General features: G+C 37.5%; 1 protein-coding gene across 12 annotated transcripts in view; it reads right to left on the bottom strand.

The window, feature by feature from the left end:
* The window catches only part of Tank (TRAF family member-associated Nf-kappa B activator), a 75,615-nt gene that overhangs the window by 14,771 nt on the left and 35,841 nt on the right, over window positions 1-25,003 (bottom strand). For 5 of the 12 annotated variants that reach the window (NR_149324.1, NM_001374667.1, XM_017316913.2 and 2 more), the window contains 2 exons: window positions 12,387-12,495; window positions 11,562-11,680 (listed from right to left, as the gene is read on the bottom strand). Coding sequence is in view for 6 of the 12 variants with exons in the window: in NM_001374667.1 (NP_001361596.1) it covers window positions 11,562-11,680; window positions 12,387-12,495 (228 nt within the window). In the remaining 6 variants the exon portion in view is untranslated. Of the gene's footprint in view, window positions 1-7,743; window positions 9,220-10,028; window positions 10,117-11,561; window positions 11,681-12,386; window positions 12,499-25,003 lie in introns of all 12 variants that reach the window. The other 7 variants (XR_866264.3, NM_011529.2, NM_001164071.1 and 4 more) reach the window with 3 other exon arrangements.

Genomic DNA, 25,003 nt, shown 5'->3' with positions numbered 1-25,003 from the left:
ACAAATATTTCAGTACATGAAAAATATATGGTTCTTTTACCCTTGTTAACATTCCTGAAAATAAAGCACGCAAGAGGAACAAAATACCAGGAGTTTGGTCTGTTCTACACGAGAGAGTATGCTCTGCAAACCCTGCCAGTGTGGGAACAACTCCAGGGCAAAACGGGATTCATCCCAGTGTTCTGGAGGAAATGGCAAGAAAATAAACAATATAAAAATAAAATTAAACACCCTAATTACTTCCAACTTCTTTACAGGGTTCTGGTATAATATAAACCCACCAAAAATATCTACCAATTCAATATACAATAAAAATACACTTAAAAAAGTCAAAAATATTTCATCTGTATATAACTAATATGACTACAAATATACTAACATAACCTCGGAGATCAAAACTTCTCAATTAACCTATCTTTTACATCCTTCACTTTCCATTATATTTATCTTTCTAAATTTATTTTATTTAACAATATTGTATTATCTATGTGTATAGGTATTTTGTCTATATGTGTGTCTATGTAACACATCTGTACCTGGTGCCCTTGGATTGGAATATTGGATGTCTCTGGAACTAGAATTACAAACAAGTTGTAAGCTGCCATGTGAGTGCTGGGAATTGAATCCAGTTCTCTCTAGCCTCCTAATTTACCTCTTAAGATGTATAGATATTTATTCCTGGGAGTGAATTCTCATGCAAAATAGAAACCACATAACTTAACCATCTTAAATAAGGTTTCTCATACCTCTTTCCCAAATACGGCCTTTAAATTAAGCAGATCTGGAAAACCCTTTAACTATAATTTAATGTACACGGTACTGTGATGCTCACTCTTCAATGTTACTTTGACTGGATCTTGAATCACCATGGAAACACAACCCTGGTGCGGCTATTAGGGTGTTTTCGGAAAAGTAAGGAGGAAAGAGTCACCTTAAACGTGTCCTCCCACCTCATGGGCTGAGCAGAGTCTGGAGGCAAAGTGGAAGGAAGAGAACGGCACTTGGCAGCTTCCTCCCTGAGTGTGGACGCAATGAGACTGCACCAGATATGCACGTGCTGCACTACCAGGCAAAACACACAAGCACAGCATAACCTGAGCTTAAAGACCTGACTCTATAGTTTGTGAATTAAGTTTTTAAAAACTGTATTATGTAAAAGAAAAAAAAAACACAGAGTTGATGTTTTATTCTGCTATTAATGTGAATGTAGATGAGAAGCATATTCCTATATTTCTAATATTCCTATATTTCTTTTATCTGGATAAATAAAACCTTTGATACAGTAATAAAAGATGCCGACTCTTTTGGTAGAAATAGTTTTTTTTGTATTTTACATTTAATTAAACCATACTCAAGATACAAAAAACAAAACAAAACAAAAAAATCTTCTAAAAATTTAAAATGAGAATATAGAAATATGACTAATGGGAAAGAAAAAAACCTTTCAGGGTGAGTCTGTTGTCATAACACAGCAAGTCTGCCTAAGTAAGCAGCAGAGTTCAGAGTGTACTGCATTAGATACAAATGAAAAATTAAGGTGAGTCTCCTCCTACTCAACCTCCAAATTCTAGCAATGTCATGGAAGGGATTACAAAGCCAGAATAAAATTGTCAAAATACCACATTGGGAAAAGGGCTGGAGATCCCATGGTTAAGCAAATCTAAGTGTTTTATTTTTGTTTTTGTTTTGTTGCTATTCATTTCTGATCCACATACATTCTCTCTTTTAAAATTTTATTGCACCAATTTATACATTGTGTGTGGTGAGACTGGGGCATTCTTGCCATAGCAATCCTCTTTTCACCATGTGGGTCCCCAGGACCAAACTGAGGATATCAGAACTGGAGGAAGTACCTTCATCCCCCAAGCTGCCTTGCTCTCCTGTTACCTACATTCTTAGACCCAGACTGTGAGTGGTGAGCATGTCCTTTAGCTCTGAGCTACACCCCAAGCCTCCACAGTGTTAATAGATTACAGTAAAAAACAAATCAGCATTTGCTATGTACTTAGTACAATGGATACAGATAAACAACTGGCAATAATTTGTAAATATCATTTAATATATATTAATATTTATCCAATAAATGTGAAAAGGAATAATGAGGAAAATGGTGATATTCATGTATTCTTGAAGCTGATAAAATGTTTGAATATTCTCAGTATTTCTCTTACTGACAAAAAGGTAACATGATTTTTAAGAGGAAATTACAATCTATCTAAAGCACTGTGTCTCAGCATAGAGTTCAAGATCTCTGTGAATCCCAAGATCCTTTCAAGATGTCTGCAGTTGGAGAGGTGTCTGTCATAGGCCCTTAGTGTCCTTGCACATGACATGAAAATAAGGGTCTGACATTCTTTATATGATCGTTCTTCAGGACTGCTATGTTTACAGACAGTCAACTTGAAAGACCAGATAGTTTCTCAAAGATCCAGCTAACCTGGTGCTTGTTATGAAGCGCAGGACTCCCTAAGCTACATGTTCCTTCCCACTAACGTAACTATAGGCCTGTAACTGTAACATAACTGTAAACCTCCGCCTGCCCAGGAGGGGACAAGGCAAATAGATTCCTTACTGCTCTCTATGTTATGGCCAGTACAGAAATTTTTCTTTGACATTGTCTATGTTTCCTTTTGGCATCTGCAATATGGTTAATGATTAGATTTACTACTATTTTCACAGTAGTATTAAAATGGTATGTGCAGTGTTTACTGTACTAGCACTTACACTGATTGACCAAAAAGTAGCTGGAAGTGAAGCTTCTGATGTGTCTTGAAGTGCAAGGATTGTCTTGGGGAGACTTGCATAATGTTTTAGTTGTGAGATGAACTAGTCACTTTTTAAAAAGAATGCTATTTTCACTTCAAAGAATGAATGACATGCAGGCTACGGTTATTCAGACATTTTTCTCAAAAGCAAATGAAGCTAGCCTGTCACTTTAAGGAAAACAAGTGACAAGACTTGTTGCCAATGATAAAATTTGAGCTTTCAAGTGAGAATTAAAATTTTGGAAAAGTTGTACCTGTTATAGTAAGCTTGACAGCTGCCCAATACTTAAAAGGTTTATGTGGTGAGCTTGGTGATGACATTAAATTCAATTTTTAAATATCATCTAATAAGTCAACACTTGGAAGATCTATAATCTATACAATTCAGCAAGCCAATGATCAACTATCTCATTATGTTAAAATCATACGTAAGTAAAAAGACAGTCAAAATGTAAGATAGACCACTGGCAGGCAAGTAGGTGAGAAGTTCACTGATGTGGCTTCAGATATCACATTGCAGCTAACAGTTAAGAAACTGGGCCAGTGAGATGGCTGAGTAGGTAAAGGCACCTGTTACCACAACTACTGGAGTTTGCTCCCTGGTACCTACATGATAGAGAACCAGAATTCTCCTACATGTTATCATTGGGTGTGTGCAGATATGCACACAAATAAAATTTTAAAAAGTAGCTACCTGTTACTAAGTTTTGGTGTAGCATCAAAGAATAATACTCATAACAGCTAAAAGCTTTCCTGTTACAACCATGTTGTATATGTGAGGATGGATTCCTGGCATATAATTTAATAAAGAAAATATAAAACAAAACAATAATACAACAAATTAAATGTAGATGCATTCTACAACACTGAAATATAATGTCTTTGCTAAGTGGTGGTGTTGTACACCTTTAGTCCCAGCACTTGGGAGGCATAGGCAGGTGGATCTCTGTGAGTTCGAGGCCAGTCTAATCTGTAGAGCTAGTTTCAGGACAGCCAAGGCTATACAGAGAAACCCTGTCCCGGGGGTGGGGGTGGGGGGAACACCACCAACGAAAAAACAAACCAAACCCAAACCCCCAAACCAAAAACCAATCAACCAAAAATCAGAATCAGTATCTTCCGAATAGATGTGGAGAACTTTTAGGATGACAGATTTTAACATAATAGTAAGACAAATGAGGCTGCTGTGTGTATATGTGGGGTCTGTTCCTTACCTACTGAGGTTGTGAGGAACAAACAGCCTTTTCATGCTTTAAAGAATCCAAGGCTGGAAAGAATATGCCAACTCCATTTTGCAGTCTTTATAATTTAGAAAAAAGGGAGGGGCAGGATGTGGAAAATATGACAACTTGGAGACAAAAGGAGAGAAAAGTCAGCTATACTGAAAATACTCAAATTTGCTTAAGTGTTAGGGAAGATGCGATTTCTATCTTTCTTTTTCTAAAAAGTATTACACACACATATATATAAAATAAAATTTTTCTAAAATTCTTTCAATGTTAATATAAGTTAATATGTATTAATTTAAATTTAAGGGACTTATTAGAAAGTTTTCCATATCAACATTTTTTCTTAGATTTTGTGATATCTAATTTTGATAACCTTGGAAAAATTTAAAATTCTAATGAATGAAAATAAAACTGGTTGGGAGAAGGTAGAATGGGGCATTTGCTCCTACTGAAAAGGCAAGGATTCTTTTAACATGGTACATATAAAACACATTTTCCTTTAGTTTTTTATAAGCCCCAAGTTGGTATGTACTGCTGTTTACTAAGCACAACTCCCATTTCTGTATATTAGAAGAGGGAAAGGCAAGTGAGCACTAACAGGACACAGGAGCAATGGTTTTAACATTTCAGTCAATTCCATTGCAAATTCTTAGCAAAGTTACATATAGTAGTATGTTTAGATGATATATATTAGATATAACTTTACTGTAGAAATACCTTTGTGATTAATGACTTGATGAAAAGTCTAAAATTTAAGTTTTATTTAAATGATAAATGTTAATTTGTTTAAATGTTTGTCATCTATCTGTATGTTATGCTCTCTTGATACAAAATCTGGACTATATATAATATACTGCAACTTAAACAAGAAAAAAAGTGCAGTTTAAGAGACTAGCAACAGAAAATAATGTCTAAAGTAGTGAAGGAAGGCCCAGGGCCCAGCACTTATCTAGATATGTCTAAGTTGGAAATCAACCAGAAGCTCAGAGTTTGTCAATGCACACAGGGCAAGCATGAAGATGCCATCCAAGACCTAGACCTGTTAACCTAATATTTTATAAACTACAAAAGGCCAGGAAGCTTAATGGTTGTGAGCTTCATATTGTTTTCAAGCACGACCCACACAAAAACTGAAGGGATATGTCTAGTTGTTTTCTGCCAGTTTGGCATGTACTAGAGTCATCTGGGAGGAGAGACTCTCAAGTGTGGAGTTTCCTCCATCCGCTGGCCTGCCTGTGGGGCATTTTCTTAGTGACTGATGTGGGAGGATCCAACCCACTGTGGGTGATGCCACAAAAAAAAAAAAAAAAAAAAAAAAAAGCTACCTGAGCAAGCCACAGAGAACAAGCCAATAAGCAGCATTCCTCCACTGCCTCTGCTTCAGTTACTGCCTCCAGGCTCCTCCCCTGAGTTGCTGCCTTGACTTCCCTTTAGGATGCACTGTAAGATGAAATAAATCCTTTCCTCTTCCAAGTTGCTTTTGGTCATGGTGTTTATCACAGCAAAAGAAAGGAAAGTAATAGAGAAGTTGGTACCAGAACTGTGACAAACTTTACCATGTTGTTTTTGGAAGAACTGTGGTAGCATTTGGAACTCTGAGCTGCAAAATGAGTGCTCAAAGCTTATAAGGAACTCAAATTCCATGCATGTGCACACACCAGGGCTGGGAGGGAGGGAAGAGGGTGCATTTTCCACATAAATTAGTTTATTTATAAATATTTTCAAGTTTAAAAGTTGTTTAAAAAATTAGAAACAATATGTGACGGTTTTTTAGTTCTCTAAGCACTGTCCATTAACATCCTCTTTTATCATTTTTCAAATTCTTAAGATCATAGCTTACGGTATTTCTCCCTCTGAGCTTAATCCCAGGATTCAGGAAACAAATTGTCATCATCTGATGCTGAGACTAACCCTCTCCCCTACCCCCTACCACCTGCATTTTCCTAAAAGACCAATTGACAATGCTTGTGATGCTTTAAAAGCCAGACTTTGATTCTTGCTCCTGGAAGGACTGACAACATACTTCTAAAGACCAGAATACTGTGGAAGTAAAGGTGCGTGACACTCATGACTAGGCCACAGAAAGCATCTTGCTCTTTACTCTTGGATCTCTTACTTTGAGGAGAGTTAGCTGCCAGGCTATGAGTAGACACCCATATGGCAAAGCCTCCTGCCAAAAGCTATGTGAGTGAGCCATCTTGGAAGTGCATCCCCCAACCAGTGAAGCCTTCAGTCTATAATCCTTCAGTCTATAATCCTTGACTACTTTTGATTTCAGCAACATGAGAGGTTGTGAGCCACAACCACCCAGCTAAGTCACTCCTGAATTTCTGACACATAGAAATTGAGAAAATAATTTTTTTGTTCTATGATGTTAAGTTTCTGAGTAAGTTTCGAGTAACTAGTTATATGACAGTGTAAAACATATGTAACTACTGTGGTGAGCAAGATGTGAAACTCAGTTATTAGAGTTAAACTATAGGCACATTCTTTCAACTCTGAAAAAGAATACTGAGTGTCATCTGATGATAAGACTTGATGTCTTGACCTCTTTATGTTTTCTTTTTAGAATGTCCTGCATACTTTCTGTACAAGAACAGCACAAACACAAGCGGAACTCTAAATATTATTGATTGGTTGAGTGACTACAGTACTGGAGACTGAAGCCAGGATGCATACATACTAGGCAAGCACCCAGCCACAAAGCTACACCCCAACCCAAGTTGATGTTTCTTAAAGTCAAATTTTCTAAAATGGTCCCCCTGCCCCAACTACCTCTCATTCCTTTGCTTCGTGTTTCATTTCTCTAGGTAGCCACACAAGTGCAATTTGCCAAAGTGTCCAACAGCCTTTCCTCTCTGGCATATTCTAACAGGAATAGTCTAAAGAAAACTAATCTTCAAGCTACTCATCAAACTTAAGGACAAAAGAACTGTAGGTGGGTAGTAGTAAATCCTTCTTTTACTGGTTAAAGGCGTTCTTGCTAACTTACTAATTCATAGGGAAACAAAGACAACTTATTAGGAATATAACTTCTAGAAATTGTTTTATTTAATTGTTTTCTTTAAATATTATCAACACATTAAAGTAAACCTTAAAGTTTATCTATATCCTACCCATTCCTCCATGCCTTCCTACTTTCATCCTGCAGATTTTACAAAATAGGAACTAAGTGTGGACTTCTTCATTTTGAAAAAATCAAAACACCTAATATAACCAAATATTTCAAAGTTCCATTCTTAGGTCACAGTTTCTCATCTGTATTAGCTAAGAGTGAATTTATTTATAACATATTCAGTACAGATCAATACATAGCAAATTCACAAGTAGATCAAAGACTCCAAATTTAAAACCCAAAACACTATAACTGCTAGAAGACAGCATGGGCACACATAGACCTCTAGGACATAGGTATAGGAAAGAACTTTCTGAATGGGACTCCATTTGCCTAGAAATTAAGACCAATAATTGACGACTAGACCTCACAAAACTAAGCAAGGAAGAAGCCATCCACAGATAGGAGAGAATCTGCTAGTATCCATCTGACAGAGGACTAACATACAGAGTATACAAAGAACTAACAGAACAAAGAGTCAAGCAAACAAATGACACGACTGAAAAATATGCTAGAGCTCTAAACATTTCTCAGTAGAAAAAATAAAGCTGGCTGAGACATACCTCAAAAATTTTTTATCATACTTGGTGATTAGGGAAATGCAAATTAAAACTACTTTGAGATTTCATCTTACCTGTTATAATGACTAAGATTAACGAAACAGCTGATAACAAATTCTGGTGAAGCTGTAGAGAAGAGGAACCCTCATTCACTGTCGGTAGGGATGTAAATTGTTAGAGTCATTCTGGAAGCCAGTTTGGGAAGTCCTTAAAGAACTAAAAATGAATCTTCCACATGATCTGGTCTAACTCTTTGGCATATGCCAAAAGGACTTGACATTCCCCTTCACAGGCACTTGCTCAGCAGTGTTCAGAGCAGTCCTAGTCACAATAGCCAGGAAATGGCAACGACCTCAATGGCCTTCAACAAAACAATGGATAATGAGAAGTGGCACACATACACAATGGCATACTCTTCAGCTCTAAGAAAGGAACTCAGGATTTTCAGATAAATGGGTAGCAAAAGATTATACTGAGTGAGACAACTCAGACCCAGAAAGACAAATACTCCATGCTCTCTCTCTCATCTGTGGTTCCTAGCATCAAGTCCTCAGAAAGGAGTAGAAAACATGGAGTAACTACAGAAACCAAAAGAACCAAGGAACCACAGTGTGGGGGAGGTAAAGGGGTAGCAGGATACAGATGATGTGAAACAGGAAGAGGAGGCACAGGGAGCGGGTTACACCTCCAACTGGGTGGGAGGGAGGTGGTTAGTACAGAGGGAGGAGGAACAAGGACACATAACACCAAGATTGTTTGAGAAAGCATCAAGGAATTGTATTATTTTATATTTACCTAAGGTTATACATGGTTCATAAGTATATGTGCACGCACATAATATACATATTTATTGGAGGAAGCCAAGCCATTTGTGATTAGCTCAAGAACTACAGTCTAACAAAAAACCAAGAGCCAGGTATAAGAAACCCTCCTTTTGATAGGCTGGTAAAGATCTGAAAGTCTCCTTCCTGTGGTTCCAGAATACACTATGAAAGATGTTACAAAAGAGATGTAATTAAACAGCTGTAATACGTATGAACCATGACAATAACCATCCTGACAAGACACACAGAAAGGCGCAATAAGTGGCACCCCCATGTCAGTGGCAGTCAACAGTTGTCTAACAATCTTCTGACACAGAAATCGAGAAAATAATTTTTGTTTTTTATGCTGTTAATTTTTGAGTAACTTTAGAGAAACTAGTTACATGACAGTGTAAAGCATATGTAACTACTGTGGTGAATGGAACACTCTCAAGGCCCACACAACAGGAGGGAAATCATGCCTGGTATTAGAAATCTATCTAGCTTCTGGGCTAGTGAGGTCTTGGGTCTTAGAAAATAATCTAGTGTTGCTACCTTCTTAGACCAGAGAAATCCTTACTACAGTCTAAATCTATATTCAAGTGTAGCTAGCACCCCAAATCCAAGAAGCTTCTCTTTACAGCAAATGGAAATCAACACAGAAAACCACACTGGACACAGTGCAGAGATTAACAGATGGTGGGGAGCCCAGTGCCAAAGGATACAGCTACATCACTCTTCCTTCATCTATAGGAAGCATAATGGAAGAGAGAAGAAAATTTTGAGAACCAGAATAACAGGAGGTCGGTGAGAAAACTTTAAGAGCCAGAATACCAAGAATTCAGGTGTGAAGCATCTCTCCTAGAAATGGCTGCATAAACAAGGCCAGAACAATGGCAGTATCAATGGACATTAACTTGGGAGGGAAATCTCTTGGGGTCCCACCCCTAGACAAAGAACACATAGTGACTATTGAGAGAGGGATCATTAGTCTCTCTCAGTGATAAGCACCCTTATTGGTTGTCCAAAACCAAATGGTCAACCCTGAAACCACATATATACAAACAGCAAAATGTACTAAAAAAGTAGACACACACACACACACACACACACACACACACACACACACACACACACACATACACACACTGTAATAATAATCAAGAAAAAAGAGGTTATCGACTTGAGAAAGGGGAGCCTGTGAGGGGCTCTGGGGAGGGTAGTTGGAAAGGGCTGGAGGGAGAAACAGGAGGAGGGAAAGGGATAAAGTCATTTTAATTAAAAACATTTTAAAAAGAAAAATAAGTATGAATGTAAAAAGAATAGATTTCTTGTCTAAACATTCAGTTTCTGCTAGCCCTGTGGATTGAAGATAACATAAAAGAAAAAGAAAAATTTAAAACGTAGTTTAATTTATTTCTATTAAATGCTTACAACATAAGAAATGAAATTCATGAGCTATTCAAAGAATTAAAATATGACTTTCACATAAATCTCACTAGTGTCACTGACAAGGATAATGATGATACGTCACTGAATTTATAATTATTCCTTACCCAGAGATTATTTCTTTAGACCTTGTTCCATGGTCTGTCCACAAATACAGTACAATTGGTGCAGCATTATTAATTCTTTGGAAATAAGCTAGCCAAGCAAAGAAAGTTGAAGGAAAAAATAGAAAACAATTTAAATCTAGGATTATTTTTCTATAGTACTATTTAACTCAGTTTAGAGTTTTCTTACTTTTTTAAAACCTATACTTCATTAAGTACTTATGATACGAGGGGGATGGGAAACTAGTAGGAAGCCTGGAGAGATGGCCCATCAGAGCTCTTATGTGTCACTGTGAGGACTGGAGTTCTGGTCTTAGTACTCAATAGCAAGCAGAGTGCCTGTATCTATCTATAACTCCAACACTAAGGGTGGTGGAGACAGGATGGCTAGGACTTGTTGACTTTCAACCTAGCAGAAAATGTGCATCCCAGATCCAGCGAACACTCCACTTCTGGGGCTGGGGGGGAGGGGGATGGTTCAATAGTTAAATTCATTTGTTGCTCTTTCAGAGGACCCAAGTTTGATTCCCAGCACCTACACAGTAGTTCTGACTTCCATGGGCAGCAGGCACACATGTGGTGCATATGAAGGCATGCAGGCAAAACACTCACAAGCATAAAACTCACAAATAAACTTTGAAAAGACCAAGCCTCAAATGAATTAGGTAGAGAGTGATAGTGGAGGACACTTGGTACTCTCTCCTAGTTCTGTGAGCAAGTAGCAGGCACATATACCCATACATACAAAGAGCATACTAACATACAGACACACACCAACAAATAAATCTTTAAAAAACACTAGGAAAGACGAAGCTTAAGGGTTATTTTAAATATAAGTCATGCTATTTAGGAGGATATATCATGTTTGCAGATAGAGAACTGTATTTAGAATTCTAGTGGTGGGGGCTGGAGGAAGATGGCTTAGTAGTAAATTGTGTATACCGTTCTTGCAGAGGACCTGAGTTTGGTCCCTAGCACCTTCTCTACATAGCTCACAAGCAACTGTGACCCCAGTTCAAGGTGATTTACTGCATTTGGCCTCCATGAGCATCTGCTTACATGTGCACATATCCACATATAGGCACATAGATATACATAATTAAAAATAACATGATAGAGGCTAGAGAACGATTAAGTGGTAAAGAGCACTTACTGCTTTTATACGGAACCTGGGTTTAATTCCCAACACCCACATGGTGGCTCACGACTATTTGTAATTAGTTCTAGGAGATCTGATACACCTTCTGACCTCTGAAGGCATTGCACGCATATGGTGCACACATAAAATTAATTAAAAAAAAACTCTTTAAAAAAATTTCAGTGATGAGTCATTGCCTCAGGAAGAAAAAAATGAAATATATTGTATATCAGCATTTAAATGCTACTTTCTGAAGAATCAATGTTAGAGGTGAAAAAATATATTCTCTGCCTTCTTCCCATGTTCTACCCATTCAAATTGCGTGAGCATATAAACTAAATAATCTATTACTCTGTGAAGTCTGATGGCTTAAAAGTGAGACTGACAGCACTTCCTACCTTTGATTGCTTATCTCTCAGTGTTCCTAGTTTCACTTTATCATGTGGTTCATCAAGGGTCAAATTATTCTTCCTTCTGTCACTGTCTTCAAGCAAAGGTACATAGCCATAACTGTTATCTGCAAGACAAAACACTTGTACATCAGTAGAAAGCCTTGGAAAAATAATTATAATAAAAATGAAGACAGACATGGTGGCCCAAGCCTTTGATCCCAGCACTCTGGGAAGCAGAGAGAGGCAGATCTCTGTGAGTTTGAGCCCAGCCTGGCCTACATAGTAAGTTCCAGGACAGCCAGGGCAACGTGGTGAGACCTTGTCTCAAACAAAACAAAACAAAACAAAACAACAACAACAAAACAACCAACCAACCAACCAAACAAACAAAAACACAATCTCAGTAATTTCAAAGAATATATTGTAAGTTCTAGTTTTATAATAATTTTTATAATATTTACCGTGGCAAGTTGCCTACTTATTGAGTTCTTCTTACCACTAAACACTTATTTTCCCATTAATTTTTTGTTTGTTTGTTTTGTTTTTTTCAACGCAGGGTTTCTCTGTTATAGCCCTGGCTGTCCTGGAACTCACTTTGTAGACCAGGCTGGCCTTGAACTCAGAATTAGCAACCCAGGATTCCAGCCTACAAAATATTTGAATATCCACTTCCTCATTTCCTACAAGTTTCAATTAAACAAGCATAATGTATAGCTGTACTATGATTCTTGCTTGTACTATGATTCTTATCTCAAGATAAAAAAGAAATACTTAGATTTTATCTTTTCTCTAAAGTTAGCAGAAATATATAAAAAGAAAAGAAACGAGTACCTCGACTAGAATCCACGAGAAGTAGCTGTGATTTCAGCCTGTCAATTAGGTTTTGTTGAAATGACAGCTGTTCCTGTTGCTCGCGTATTCTTTGTTCATAGTTCTCAGTCTGCTGACAAAAAAAACCAAACCCAGTTAGCCTAATACTCAATGACAGATGCATTGACTTCTATTAATAAGCACAGAAGCTTCCTATCCCAGCCAGGTAACTGAAAAATCTATTCACGAGTTACTGACTCCATTATAGTTAGTATCAGTGACTTAAAACAATTAGAGCAATAGACAACTTTAAAAAAAATGTCTTATTTAAAGAAATTCCAGTCAACAGTTTGACACTATTTTTTTTTTTTTGTCTTTCAGTAAAGATAAAAATTATAATTTGAAATTTAATACTTGTAAATAAGAAAAAAGCATGAATGATAAAGTATGTGCTACATTAAAGTTATGTTTTAAAAATACAAACCAGTCCTAAAACAAAATTTTATGTCTTAAACACTGAATTTAATTTTTAGAGTATATAAATCCATGGAATAAGTACCTAGACGTAAAGATTATAAAAGCCAAAGAAACAAATATAAATTTTAAAACTTTTGTGGCCAGATACGAGAACAACAAGGTTAATTTTTATTATATAAAAACTCTACTTATAGATTTTAAGAGACATAATCCTCTCATACTTTCATTTGATCTTGCTATTTTATTATGACTATGAAAACTAAACAGTGAAAATGACATGGATTAGACATACAGATATGCCAACCTTCAAAAAAAATCTCAACGTGTCAGATCACAGTTATCTAATGAGTACATTTTTTTTTTTTTTGATTTTTTGAGACAGGGTTTCTCTGTATAGTTCTGGCTGTCCTGGAACTTACTCTGTAGACCAGGCTGGCCTCGAACTCAGAAATCCACCTGCCTCTGCCTCCCGAGTGCTGGGATTAAAGGCGTGCGCCACCACTGCCTGGCTAATGAGTACATTCTTAAGAGCTGCACTAAGAAAGCACACATAGTATGAAAGTCTCTGATACTTTCTACAAATGACTAAATGTAAATTTCTCAAAACATGAAAAGGGTTCTAATAATTATAGCAACATTTGTTATATACTAGATGTTTGAGCTTTTTAATTGACTAAAACTAAAGTTCACAATTAATGAAGTTGTATTATTTTCAGGTCCCAAGTAAGCCTAAAGTTCCTTATAAATCAAAGATCTGTTCCTTATGTCTCAAATATAAATAAAAGAAATTTAAAAAAACCCACTATATTTACTCAAATAAAAGACAGACTTTCATACATAGGACATTTGTAACTGAGAAAGTGGGTAAGTAACCTGACTGGCATGTTAGCTTTGTATGTTACCTGGGAGCAGTCTTACATAACTTGACATTCCCCACAGAGCTTCACAAACAATGTTAAATATATGCTAATTATTATACACAGAAGAAAGATTCAAGGATAAGTCTCAGCCTTAGAGAATTCAAGCTCTAGGTATCAAGCCCTAGATCCCAACAAAGTCTAATACAAAACCATGTTTCTCTTATTCTATACACACTGGCACCCAAGCTGCTGGAATGAGCAGGTAGCCTGACTACAAGAAGGAGACAAATGTATCAGCTAACTCCTAACACCTTCAAGTGTCTGGGCTACCTCTGTTCTCTGAGGTGGGAGAATCAGCAAAATACTAGGTCTTCCCTAGGTGCTTTATGCATTTACAACATTTGTGTTTCAAAGACCTTAAAATTCTTTATAACATAAACAAGCAATTTTAATTATTACCCATTTTCCCACTATATCTGGATAGGTGCATACATCCTTGAGCAAGTAACCAGGTTAAAAAACAAAACCCTAGCAAATTAGAGATAGGTTAAGAATAAGTGTTGAAATTATTCAACTCTCAGGCCATTCTTCATCTATTATGCACACTCCCCAACTTCCGTGAAGAAACCAAAACACCATGTATGTTCATTTGGAACCAACTCAGAACACTTCTGCCAATTAATTTTCATCTTCTTCTCTCCAGCCTAAAAACACACTTCAGCACATCTGTCTAAATCATATTATAACAAATAATGGTGAAATGTATTAAATAGCTAGGAAAGTTAATATATCAGCGTCCATTTCACATAAAAGTCTTGAGATGTTTCTTGAATCAAATGATAATGTATTATAAAGCCAAGGCAAAAATCTTTTTACATAAAAATTAATATGCTGAAAGTGTACTTGGGCATATAGTGGAACTGTGGTTCATGTTCTCCTGGACTTTTCATGGATTTATGGTTTTCTAATCTGTCTACATGTCTGACAGGCAGGGACTATTTGCTTCTGTAATCTCTAGTGTCACAGAGGGTCTGGCATATACTGAGATGTTCAGTGTATCTGAGTTGAATAACACGCTAATTAAATTGTTAATGAAATATCTAAGAAATTGATGTGCCTTCAAAAATGACCTGAAGAAACAGAGGGGTAAATGGCCTTGTTTTTGATGCTTGAAACTAAGTAAAACATGTTTACTTTTTTTTTTTAAGTCAAAAGATTATGTTCACTGCAAATAAACAAATAAATAGCATAAAATGTTTTTTAAAAAAAATCAGAAAATTGATGTACAGTCGCATAATTGTAAAAGCTACTACAATTACAAAGCAAGTGCATTCCAGTACTATCAAAGACCCCACAAACAGAAAACTCACTAACAGCCACATTGAAAATGTACAACAGTAATGTCTTGTCAACACTTCTGTACAGAGCACAGACATGACAGCTAAAACAGACAGAAGAGAAGATGCTTTTGACAGCCAGTGTGTGTGAATGATTCTTTGAGTCAGATGGCAGCAACAAGTTACCAACTAGGAGATCTGCATGACAACTAACCATCCATCTGTATCAAACACCATCTGGCCAAGATGACTCTGGCTTCTGTGTACTTGACACTCTTTCTAATTCCAAAGACTAGCAAAACAAGTGGTCTATCAGAATCTAAGAAGTAAACAGGTATATAGGTACTTGTGTCATAAAGGGTTGTGTGTTCTTTCTTCGTGTTCAGCAGCATAGTATGATGGAGATCAAATACATAGTAGTACATACCATCAATTTATCAAAAGGGTCATTGAAATATTCTATAGACTATCATGAATAAAGCAAAAGCCTCATCCTAAGAATTATTCTGAAGCTGGAGAGCTGGATCAGCAGCTAAGAGAAAATGCTGCTCTTGCAGAGGACTTGGACTAGGTTCCCAGCATCCACAGGGAAGTTCACAACCATCTGTATTGCTAGTTCCAGGGGATCCAATGCCCTCTTCTGGTCTCTGTAGGCATCAGCATGCACGTGATGCACAGGCACGTATGCAGGCAGAACATTCATACACATGAAACGAAAATAAATTAAAAAGAATTACTCTCTTTTTAGAGCAATTTTTCAGTCCATTCTCCTCAAAGCTAAGATTCCATATTTCCAATAATTTTGGACATACAGCTGTTCAAGTTTTCACGAGTTTCATAAATATTAAGATTGGGTTCTGTTAATTGAATTTTTTCTTGTTGCAGACATTGGATGCTCTAATTTTTCATATTTTCTAAGATGCTTACTTCTTATATTAGGAGAAAAATTTGAATTTCCTTAAATCATCTATAATATTCTATACTGGTCAAATATTATTTCTCATCTTGAGGAACTAACCCCAACAGTCTGAGAGAGTACAATGGATTTCTTCCAGTGATTTTTTTACTAGGGAATTAAATAAGTGTTGGGTGGATAAAACATACTTTCAATGTAAAAATATTTAAAACTGTTCCAAGATTAGTAGATATGAGATCTTTATTGAAGGCGCTGCTTGTATAAAAATCTCTCAACAGGGAGCTCCACAGTTCATGAAGGAAAATAAATATTATTTATACCAAAATATAGCAGTTTAGACAAAAACTAATAATTTATACACAATCTATTTTTTAAATCCACTTTAAAATTTTGGTAAACAGAGTTATCAATTTTACTTTCTTTCTTTTTTTTTTGGCTTTTTTCAAGACAGGGTTTCTTTGTATAGCCCTGGCTGTCCTGAACTCACTTTGTAGATCAGGCTGGCCTTGAACTCAGAAATCCGCCTTCCTCTGCCTCCCAAGTGCTGGGATTGAAGGTGTGTGCCACCACCGCCCAGCTACTTTCTTTTTTAAAATGTACAAGATAATATATTTTGTCTTACATGTAGCTCTTTCTTCAACCATTCTTTGTGTATTATTTTAATAAGCTTCCCACTCACCATTGACTAGAAACTAGGACTTAACTAGGATCCACTGAGCTGGAAAAATCAGATTATCAATTTGACTATCTACTGCTAGTACTGTCATTTCTCTGCATAGTAAATGGTAATGCAGGGGTGAGGTGGGGGGAGGGGGAGTTATAACAAACATCCCACTCAGCTGAAGCTCAGACTTCCTCTGGGCCATTTGGGCTTCTGATGCCCTTAAGCAAACAGGTTAAGAAAGGAGTAACAGTGCTAGGCAGGGCGACTGATCCAATCACAACATGGGAAAATTGGATTGATTCTCCAAAATGTAGGTAAGAAAGATTGTCTGGAGTACAGGAGATCCTTTAGGGTGTCTCAGGGTGCTATCATGTCTTGTGATTAAAATCAACAAGAAACTACAACAGCCCCTCCAGCAATGAAGGTATGGAACACTTCTTCAGGAAAAGAGCCAAGAGCTGTTGAGGTGCTTACCAAGGGTGGAGGAAATACAGAATGGGTAGTAGAGGAAGGTAGTTATAAATACCAGCTAAGGCCATGTGACTAGTTGTAGAAATGAGGATAATAGTTGACATGAGTGCTTCTGTCATATTTTGTAAAGAATGCATTTGTATAGATATTTGTATTTTTTACTCAAGTTCTTTATTATGTTATGTAACATCAATTAAGAAAATATCAATGGTTATCACATTTGAGATACTCATAAGTTTGAGAATGTCCCGTGAGAAACATGGCCACCTATTCTAATTTGTAAGAAGTTGTTGTGGAGGGGCCTGGTGCTGTTCTTGTGAACCAATCTCCTAACGAATAAAGGAGCCAATACTGGCTGAGTAGGCCGGACTTCCGGGTAGGATGGAGGAAGAGAGGAAGCAGAAGAGAGTTAGGCCCTTTTTGGAATGGGGACAGAAATGGTAAGATGTAGCTGCTATGATGGCAGACCCACAAGGATTTGCCATCACAGGAATCAGATTTTAATAAGGTTTACAAGGTTAGGTTTTAGTTGTTGGGCCCAGAGATTGAGTTACCATTGTTTCTGAACTGAGCTTGTGTTGTGTTTTCCTTCATGCTTGTTTGGGTTCAAGAGAGAAGGTACGGCAAAGCATGGGTTTGCCAGATGTGCACCAAAACAGCTGTAGGAAATTTGAAGTACAGGACTGGTGTGGTAGCAACAGCCAATGAGAACCTAGTGAACTGGGTGGAAAGATTGTGGAGTTCCGAGTTAGAATCTCCACAAGATAAAATAGGTGGGCCATTGCCCGCCAGTGCATGGTTGGCCAGGCCTCCAGGGCAGAGGCACAATCACAGAACGTGCTGGGTATATATTTTTTAATATTTCCCCACAGCAAGTTGGAAGATATTTGATCAGTCTGTGGACCCCAAAATTGTGTTATTTACTGAAAAAAAAAACTTTTCTAGTTGTGGTGTGGCTCAGCCTTAGCCTTTAATCCCAAACAATGAAGATAAAGTTAGTTTGTAGACGGAAGTACTCATGTTTGAAAGTGATGTCTAATTGAGTGGCAGACAAAGTGATGAATCAGAAAAAGATTTGACAGAACAGGCTATGCCCAACTCTCACAAGAAGAGGAAAGAGAAGCAACATAAGAGAGAGCAGTGTAGAGAGAAAAAGAAGAGAGGCAGTTTTACAGATATGGGTTGAAGAGAGAACAAGCTAGACACAGATAGACAGAAAATGAGAAGGAACCAAAGATCAGAACAGATTGCTAAAGTATGAGCCCAAGCAGAGCAATTCAGAAGCCCAGAGATGACAGATTCAATTTGTCAGCTTGGAGAGGCATTTGAGCCAGAAGAGCCGAATTGAATCAGCCAGCCAGAGATCAGAAAGAACTAGGAAGGGGTGAGTTTATTCAGCAGTAAGTCTCAGAAGCTGAAAACATTCTGAGTCCATATAGATTATATGGAGGCTAGAAGCTTCTAGGACTAGGCCTAGGTTAGAGACAGAGGCAATAAGCCTCGGAGACAACTACTATAGGAGAATAAAAGCTACTTTTACAATATGGCATTTGTTGCTGGTTGTTTGTGGGCTAGGTATATCATGGTGCATTAATTATGACCTGATTAAATACATAATACTTGTGATTATATGTGTTTGGGCATAATTATGATCTGGTTAGTTTTCATTTGGAAATTAATCACGGCATTAAAAGATATGATTGTGTCAGGTTGACAAGGAGTGGACTTGTGATGGCTATTCTTTATTGTCAACTTGACTACACTGGAATTAACTAATCCTATAAATGGAAGGGTGTATCTGTGAGTGATATTTGCTTAATTTGAAGTGGGATGATCCACTTGTAATCTGGATATATGCGGTAGGAAGACACATTTAAAATCTTTTGAGTTAGGAATAACCATCTCTATATCTGAACCCTGAACCACACCTTCTGCTCGAAGCCTATATAAGGACATGGAAGAACGATGCTTTTGATTTTTGTTTGCTTGCTCTGGCCTCACTATCAAGTCCATTCCTTTACTGGCATTAGAACCTACATATTCAGAACTCTAGTGTATACTGAAGACCAGGTGAGGCATCTTGCTTCATGGAATGAACAACTTAATAGATTCATGGACCTTCTGTTCATAGGTAGTCATTGTACTAGCTGTGGACTACAGCTTGTAAGCCATTCTGTGTATATTTATTCTATAAGTTTTGTTACTCTAGAAAACCCTGACCAAAATATTTTATAATCCAATTTTGGTTACCCCCACAACCTTTAAGATCTTGGTTTCTATAAGAAATAAAAATAAGCCTGGTATGGTGGTGCAGACATTTAGTCCTAGCATTGGGGAAGTAGAAGCAGGCAGATTTCTGAGTTCAAGATCAACCAGGGCTACATAGTGAGACCTTGTCTCAAAAATAAATAATCTTTTAAAATAATCTTTACTGGATGATCAAAAATGGCAAATATAAAATACTGGTATATATTAACCTTTTTGAAAATGTTAGATCTTTTAAATAACAAGTAACAAAGAAATATCTACATACTACTTAGTATTGTGGAAGCTGTACCACTGAAGTCTCCACTAAGTTAATGGAGTTTGGGTCACTGTAGAGTGCTCTCCAAGGGCAACGTTTTGTGGAATAGTCAGGGTAAAACATCCACTTAGACCCCAAACTGGTAAAATGACCAATGTGTAACTTTAGTCTGGGAGAATCTAAGGCATGCCATCCAAACCAGGAGATCTGTAGACAGAAAAGTGGGTGCAGGATTATCTAGAGCCTTGAGGGCCCAACTTGCACCACAAAGTGTTTAAGAGACATGGACCAAAGACAATTCTCATGCTTCATAAGTTTTTATTTGCCCTGCTGGGTTTTAGATATAGTCAGAACTTGTTATCCCCTTTTTCTTTCCCACCCTTCTAGAATGGCAGTGTCTATCCTACCCTTGTCTTATCACTGATTTTTATTTTATGTGTAAAGGCGTTTTGCCTGCCACCTATTATGTGTATCATGTGCGTGGTGGCCACAGGGCTGGAGAGGCATCAGCTCATCCAGATCATCTGCAACTGGAGAAACAGGAGGTTGTGAGCTGCCATGTGAGTGCTGGGAAAGAAACTCCCTATGATAGGAAATCCTTGAAACTGTCTAGATTCTCTAGTCCCTCTCATTCCAACAGTATACAAACTGTAGACTGAGAAATTAAAGAAGATCTCAGAAGATGGAAGGATCTCCCATGCTCATGGATTGGCAGGATCAACATTGTAAAAATGGCTATCTTGCCAAAAGCAATCTACAGATTCAATGCAATCCCCATCAAAATTCCAACTCAATTCTTCAACGAATTAGAAGGAGCAATTTGCAAATTCATCTGGAATAACAAAAAACCTAGGATTGCAAAAAGTCTTCTCAAGGATAAAAGAACCTCTGGTGGAATCACCATGCCTGACCTAAAGCTTTACTACAGAGCAATTGTGATAAAAACTGCATGGTACTGGTATAGAGACAGACAAGTAGACCAATGGAATAGAATTGAAGACCCAGAAATGAACCCACACACCTATGGTCACTTGATCTTCGACAAGGGAGCAAAAACCATCCAGTGGAAGAAAGACAGCATTTCAACAATTGGTGCTGGCACAACTGGTTGTTATCATGTAGAAGAATGTGAATCGATCCATACTTATCTCCTTGTACTAAGGTCAAATCTAAGTGGATCAAGGAACTTCACATAAAACCAGAGACACTGAAACTTATAGAGGAGAAAGTGGGGAAAAGCCTTGAAGATAAGGGCACAGGGGAAAAATTCCTGAACAGAACAGCAATGGCTTGTGCTGTAAGATCGAGAATTGACAAATGGGACCTAATGAAACTCCAAAGTTTCTGCAAGGCAAAAGACACCGTCAATAAGACAAAAAGGCCACCAACGGATTGGGAAAGGATCTTTACTAACCTAAATCAGATAGAGGACTAATATCCAATATATATAAAGAACTCAAGAAGGTGGGCTCCAGAAAACCAAATAACCCCATTAAAAATGGGGCTCAGAGCTAAACAAAGAATTCTCACCCGAGGAATACCGAATGGCTGAGAAACACCTATAAAAATGTTCAGCACCCTTAATCATCAGGGAAATGCAAATCAAAACAACCCTGAGATTCCATCTCACACCAGTCAGAATGGCTAAGATTAAAAATTCAGGGGATCCATCCCATAATCAGCTTCCAAATGCTGACACCATGGATACACTAGCAAGATTTTGAATTATGAAATTCCTAGGCAAATGGTTGGACCTGGAGGGCATTATCCTGAGTGAGGTAACCCAATCACAAAAGAACTCAAATGATATGTACTCACTGATAAGTGGATATTAGCCCAGAAACTTAGAATACCCAAGATATAAGTTACAATTTGCAAAATACATGAAACTCAAGAAGAATGAAGACCAAAGTGTGGACACTTTGCCCCTTCTTAGAATTGGGAACAAAACATCCATGGAAGGAGTTACAGAGACAAAGTTTGGAGCTGAGACAAAAGGATGGACCATCTAGAGACTGCCATATCCAGGGGTCCATCCCATAATCAGCCTCCAAACACTGACAACATTGCATACACTAGCAAGATTTTGCTGAAAGAACCCTGATATAGCTGTCTCTTATGAGACTACGCCGGGGCCTAGCAAACATATAAGTGGATGCTCACAGTCAGCTATTGGATGGATCACAGGGTCCCCAATGGAGGAGCTAGAGAAAATACCCAAGGAGCTAAAGGGATCTGCAACCCTATCGGTGGAACAACATTATGAACTAACCAGTACCCCGGAGCTCTTGACTCTAGCTGCATATGTATCAAAAGATGGCCTAGTTGGCCATCACTGGAAAGAGAGGCCCATTGGACTTGCAAACTTTATATGCCCCAGTACAGGGGAAAGCCAGGGCCAAAAAGTGGGAGTGGGTGGGTAGGGGAGTGGGGGGGAGGGTATGGGGGACTTTTGGGATAGCATTGGAAATGTAAATGAGGAAAATACCTAATTTAAAAAAAATTTTAAAAAAAAGAAAGAAAAAAGAAATGCCTTGAGGAGGTGGCATCTGAAGAGAGACCTGAAGGCAGTAAGGAAGCAAACCATGGCACTATATAAAGGAAAGCCACTTTAGGAAGAGCAATTGTAAAGGCCCTAAAGAAAGAATATGATTTGAAAAATTTCAGAAGACATGTATAGTAGGAAGACTGTTAGGGAATAGAGTGGCAAAAGAAAAAAATATCTATGTGCAGTTAGGATAAATGGGTCTCTGTACTAAAATCTCAAAGCTAACAAGGTCATACCTATTAATCCTTCTAATCCTTTCAAATAGTCCTACTCCCTGGTAACTAAGCATTCAAATAAATGAGCTTGTGTGTGTGTGTGTGTGTGTGTGTGTGTGTGTGTGTTTGGGTGGGGTGGGGGGGCTTCTTATTTAAACCACCACAGTCTTCAACACAGAACTCCTTGTAGGCCTACAGAACTGAACTTATACCTATTCATTATATGGTCCTCCACATGTTCCACAGGTCTAAACCTAATCATAGAACTAAATTATGGTATCTTATTTCTTCATACCCAAACTCTACCTTCTTCACCACTCTTGATTTCAGTTATCAGCATTAAAGTAGTCATTATAAAGTCATTCTAGAGTCTATTACCATCATCTTCATAAGTGACCTACATTCAAGTGCCACTTGCTTTCAGTATTAGATACTAAAGAAATTTTAGATCATTTAATTCACCCATAACTGCTACTTCAGCTTCTTGTTTTGAATTCTTATAATGACTGCTATCCATTTATTTTTTTAAGGCGAGGTGCAATACGTGAGAATATATCTTATTATCCAATATATGTTAATAAAGGTTTAGTATATTACACAAATTATTAATATATTATTTTTAATTAATGTACATGCTATAATTATAAATTATGACTGGATGATTGCCATATTTTTATATTACTTGCATTTGGAACACATGTAACATGTCTTCAGTATGTTTGCTGAGCTCTTTGTCAGTGTCAAGGATTTCTAAAGCATACAACTCTTCAGTAATGTTTGACTGAATAAAGATACATACTAGTTATGTCATATTCCTCCTAATGAGTTTGTTATCTTTACAGCTCTTTCCCTGCAATACTCATCCTTTTAATGGACTCATAGGACCACCTAGTAGGGCATGCAAGGTACCAAACATTCCCTTAATTCTTGTTTTACACAGCCACACAGCCACAGGCACAGGCACAGGCACAGGCACAGGCACAGGCACAGGCACAGGCACACGCGCGTGCACACACACACACAGTGTGCTGACTTGATCCATAAGAAGGAATTAAATGCCTTTTCTCTGGGTCGTACACTACCTGCTTGATCTTTTCTGTAACACTTGAAAATAGTCAGCCATTGAGCCTCTTTTTTTTGGTCTTTTAAATTATACATGAAATAACTATTTTATTGTCTATTTGAACTTGTAAAAGTTCCTAAAAGCATAAGCAATGTTTCACTCACTTTGGTATCCTTAAAACTTCATCAAAGGTCCAATAACACAGACTCACAATAAATGTATCAAAGAAATTCATCAGGCTATCTTGCGTTTAAAATAAAAGAACACAGTTTTCTTTATCCATTCTTGAATACTTGACAAACATTAACTTAAATTCCCATTTTCTTCTTTGAGACCCATGTTAGTGTGAGCAGAGGCTTCATCCATGGCAGAAAAGGGATAAAACTGGGAGGTAGGAGAAATTCTGGTTTCTGTCTTCATCTAAAAACCTCTAAACACTCTTCTTCCCTAGTTCCAAGCTACCCTAGAACACAAATAGAACTGCCAAGTCTTTTAATGAACCTAACTCTAAAGTAGAAAGACTAAAACCTGGGTGTTTTAAAAATTTCTTTCTCATTTAAATAATCCTTCAGGTCCCCGTCATATCATGCCCCTTCCTTCCAGCTACCTCAGATGAGAAGATTAGTCTAGCGTTTACTCAACAACAGAATATTCTCTTGCAAACCAAGTGAAAATCCACACAGACTAAAGCAGCTTCTGTAGCTGTCGGGAGGTGTAAAGGTCTAACAGCAGCTGTGCCATCTACAAAGGAACAAAGTGTGGAGTGACTTATTGTAGTTATTGAAACAACAAAAGATTTTATGGCTAGATTTTTTTTTTTAACTTCTAATTTCATGGAACCACATTTTTTTCATATCTTTACGTGTGGTTCCTATGCATGTATGTTCATGTTTGTGGGCACATGTGCATGTGTGTGCCTCTAGAGGCTGATGCTGAGGGTTTCTTCAATCACTCTCCAGTTTATTCATTCTCTCAATTGAGCCTTAGAGGCTGCTGCCAATGTGGCTAGTATGATTATGTGGCTTGTTCTAAGGAGTTCCTAACTCTGCCTATCAAATGCTGGAATTACAGGCAGATCAACATGCTCACCCAACATGTACATGGGTTCTGGGGAATCAAATCTGGTCCTCATGCTTTAATGGCAAGCACTTTAAACCACCGAGCTATCTCTCTAGCTCCTCAAGAAAATTTTTAATCAAAGAAAACAATGTAAGGTTCCCTATCTCCAACTGTCAGTGGAGGAATAAGCTATTATTCCTCCTAGTAGATCTGTGACTGTTATTTTCATAAAGGCTTACTTGCAAAATCGGTCCTTTGATATTACTTGGGAAAATGGCCTTTCACACCATTCCTATGTAGTAAGACTGTGACTGCTGTCTCAGCTTATTTAGACAGTATAGTAACACTTACAGTGGATCTACTTGTCCTGAGTTTGGACTTTTGGTTGACACAGTATCTATAAGGACAACTCTGAATTCAAAAATAACAACAAAACCCAAATAACTGTGACTCTTTAGTGGAATTCCTTATGCTTCCCACACATGTGACAAGATTTGTGAAGCT

This window comes from Mus musculus, chromosome 2, assembly GCF_000001635.26.
Source record: "Mus musculus strain C57BL/6J chromosome 2, GRCm38.p6 C57BL/6J".
In the NCBI taxonomy this organism is placed as follows: Eukaryota; Metazoa; Chordata; class Mammalia; order Rodentia; family Muridae; genus Mus; species Mus musculus.
Note: the sequence above shows the minus strand (reverse complement) of the source record. Positions and strands in the feature narration are given on the sequence as shown.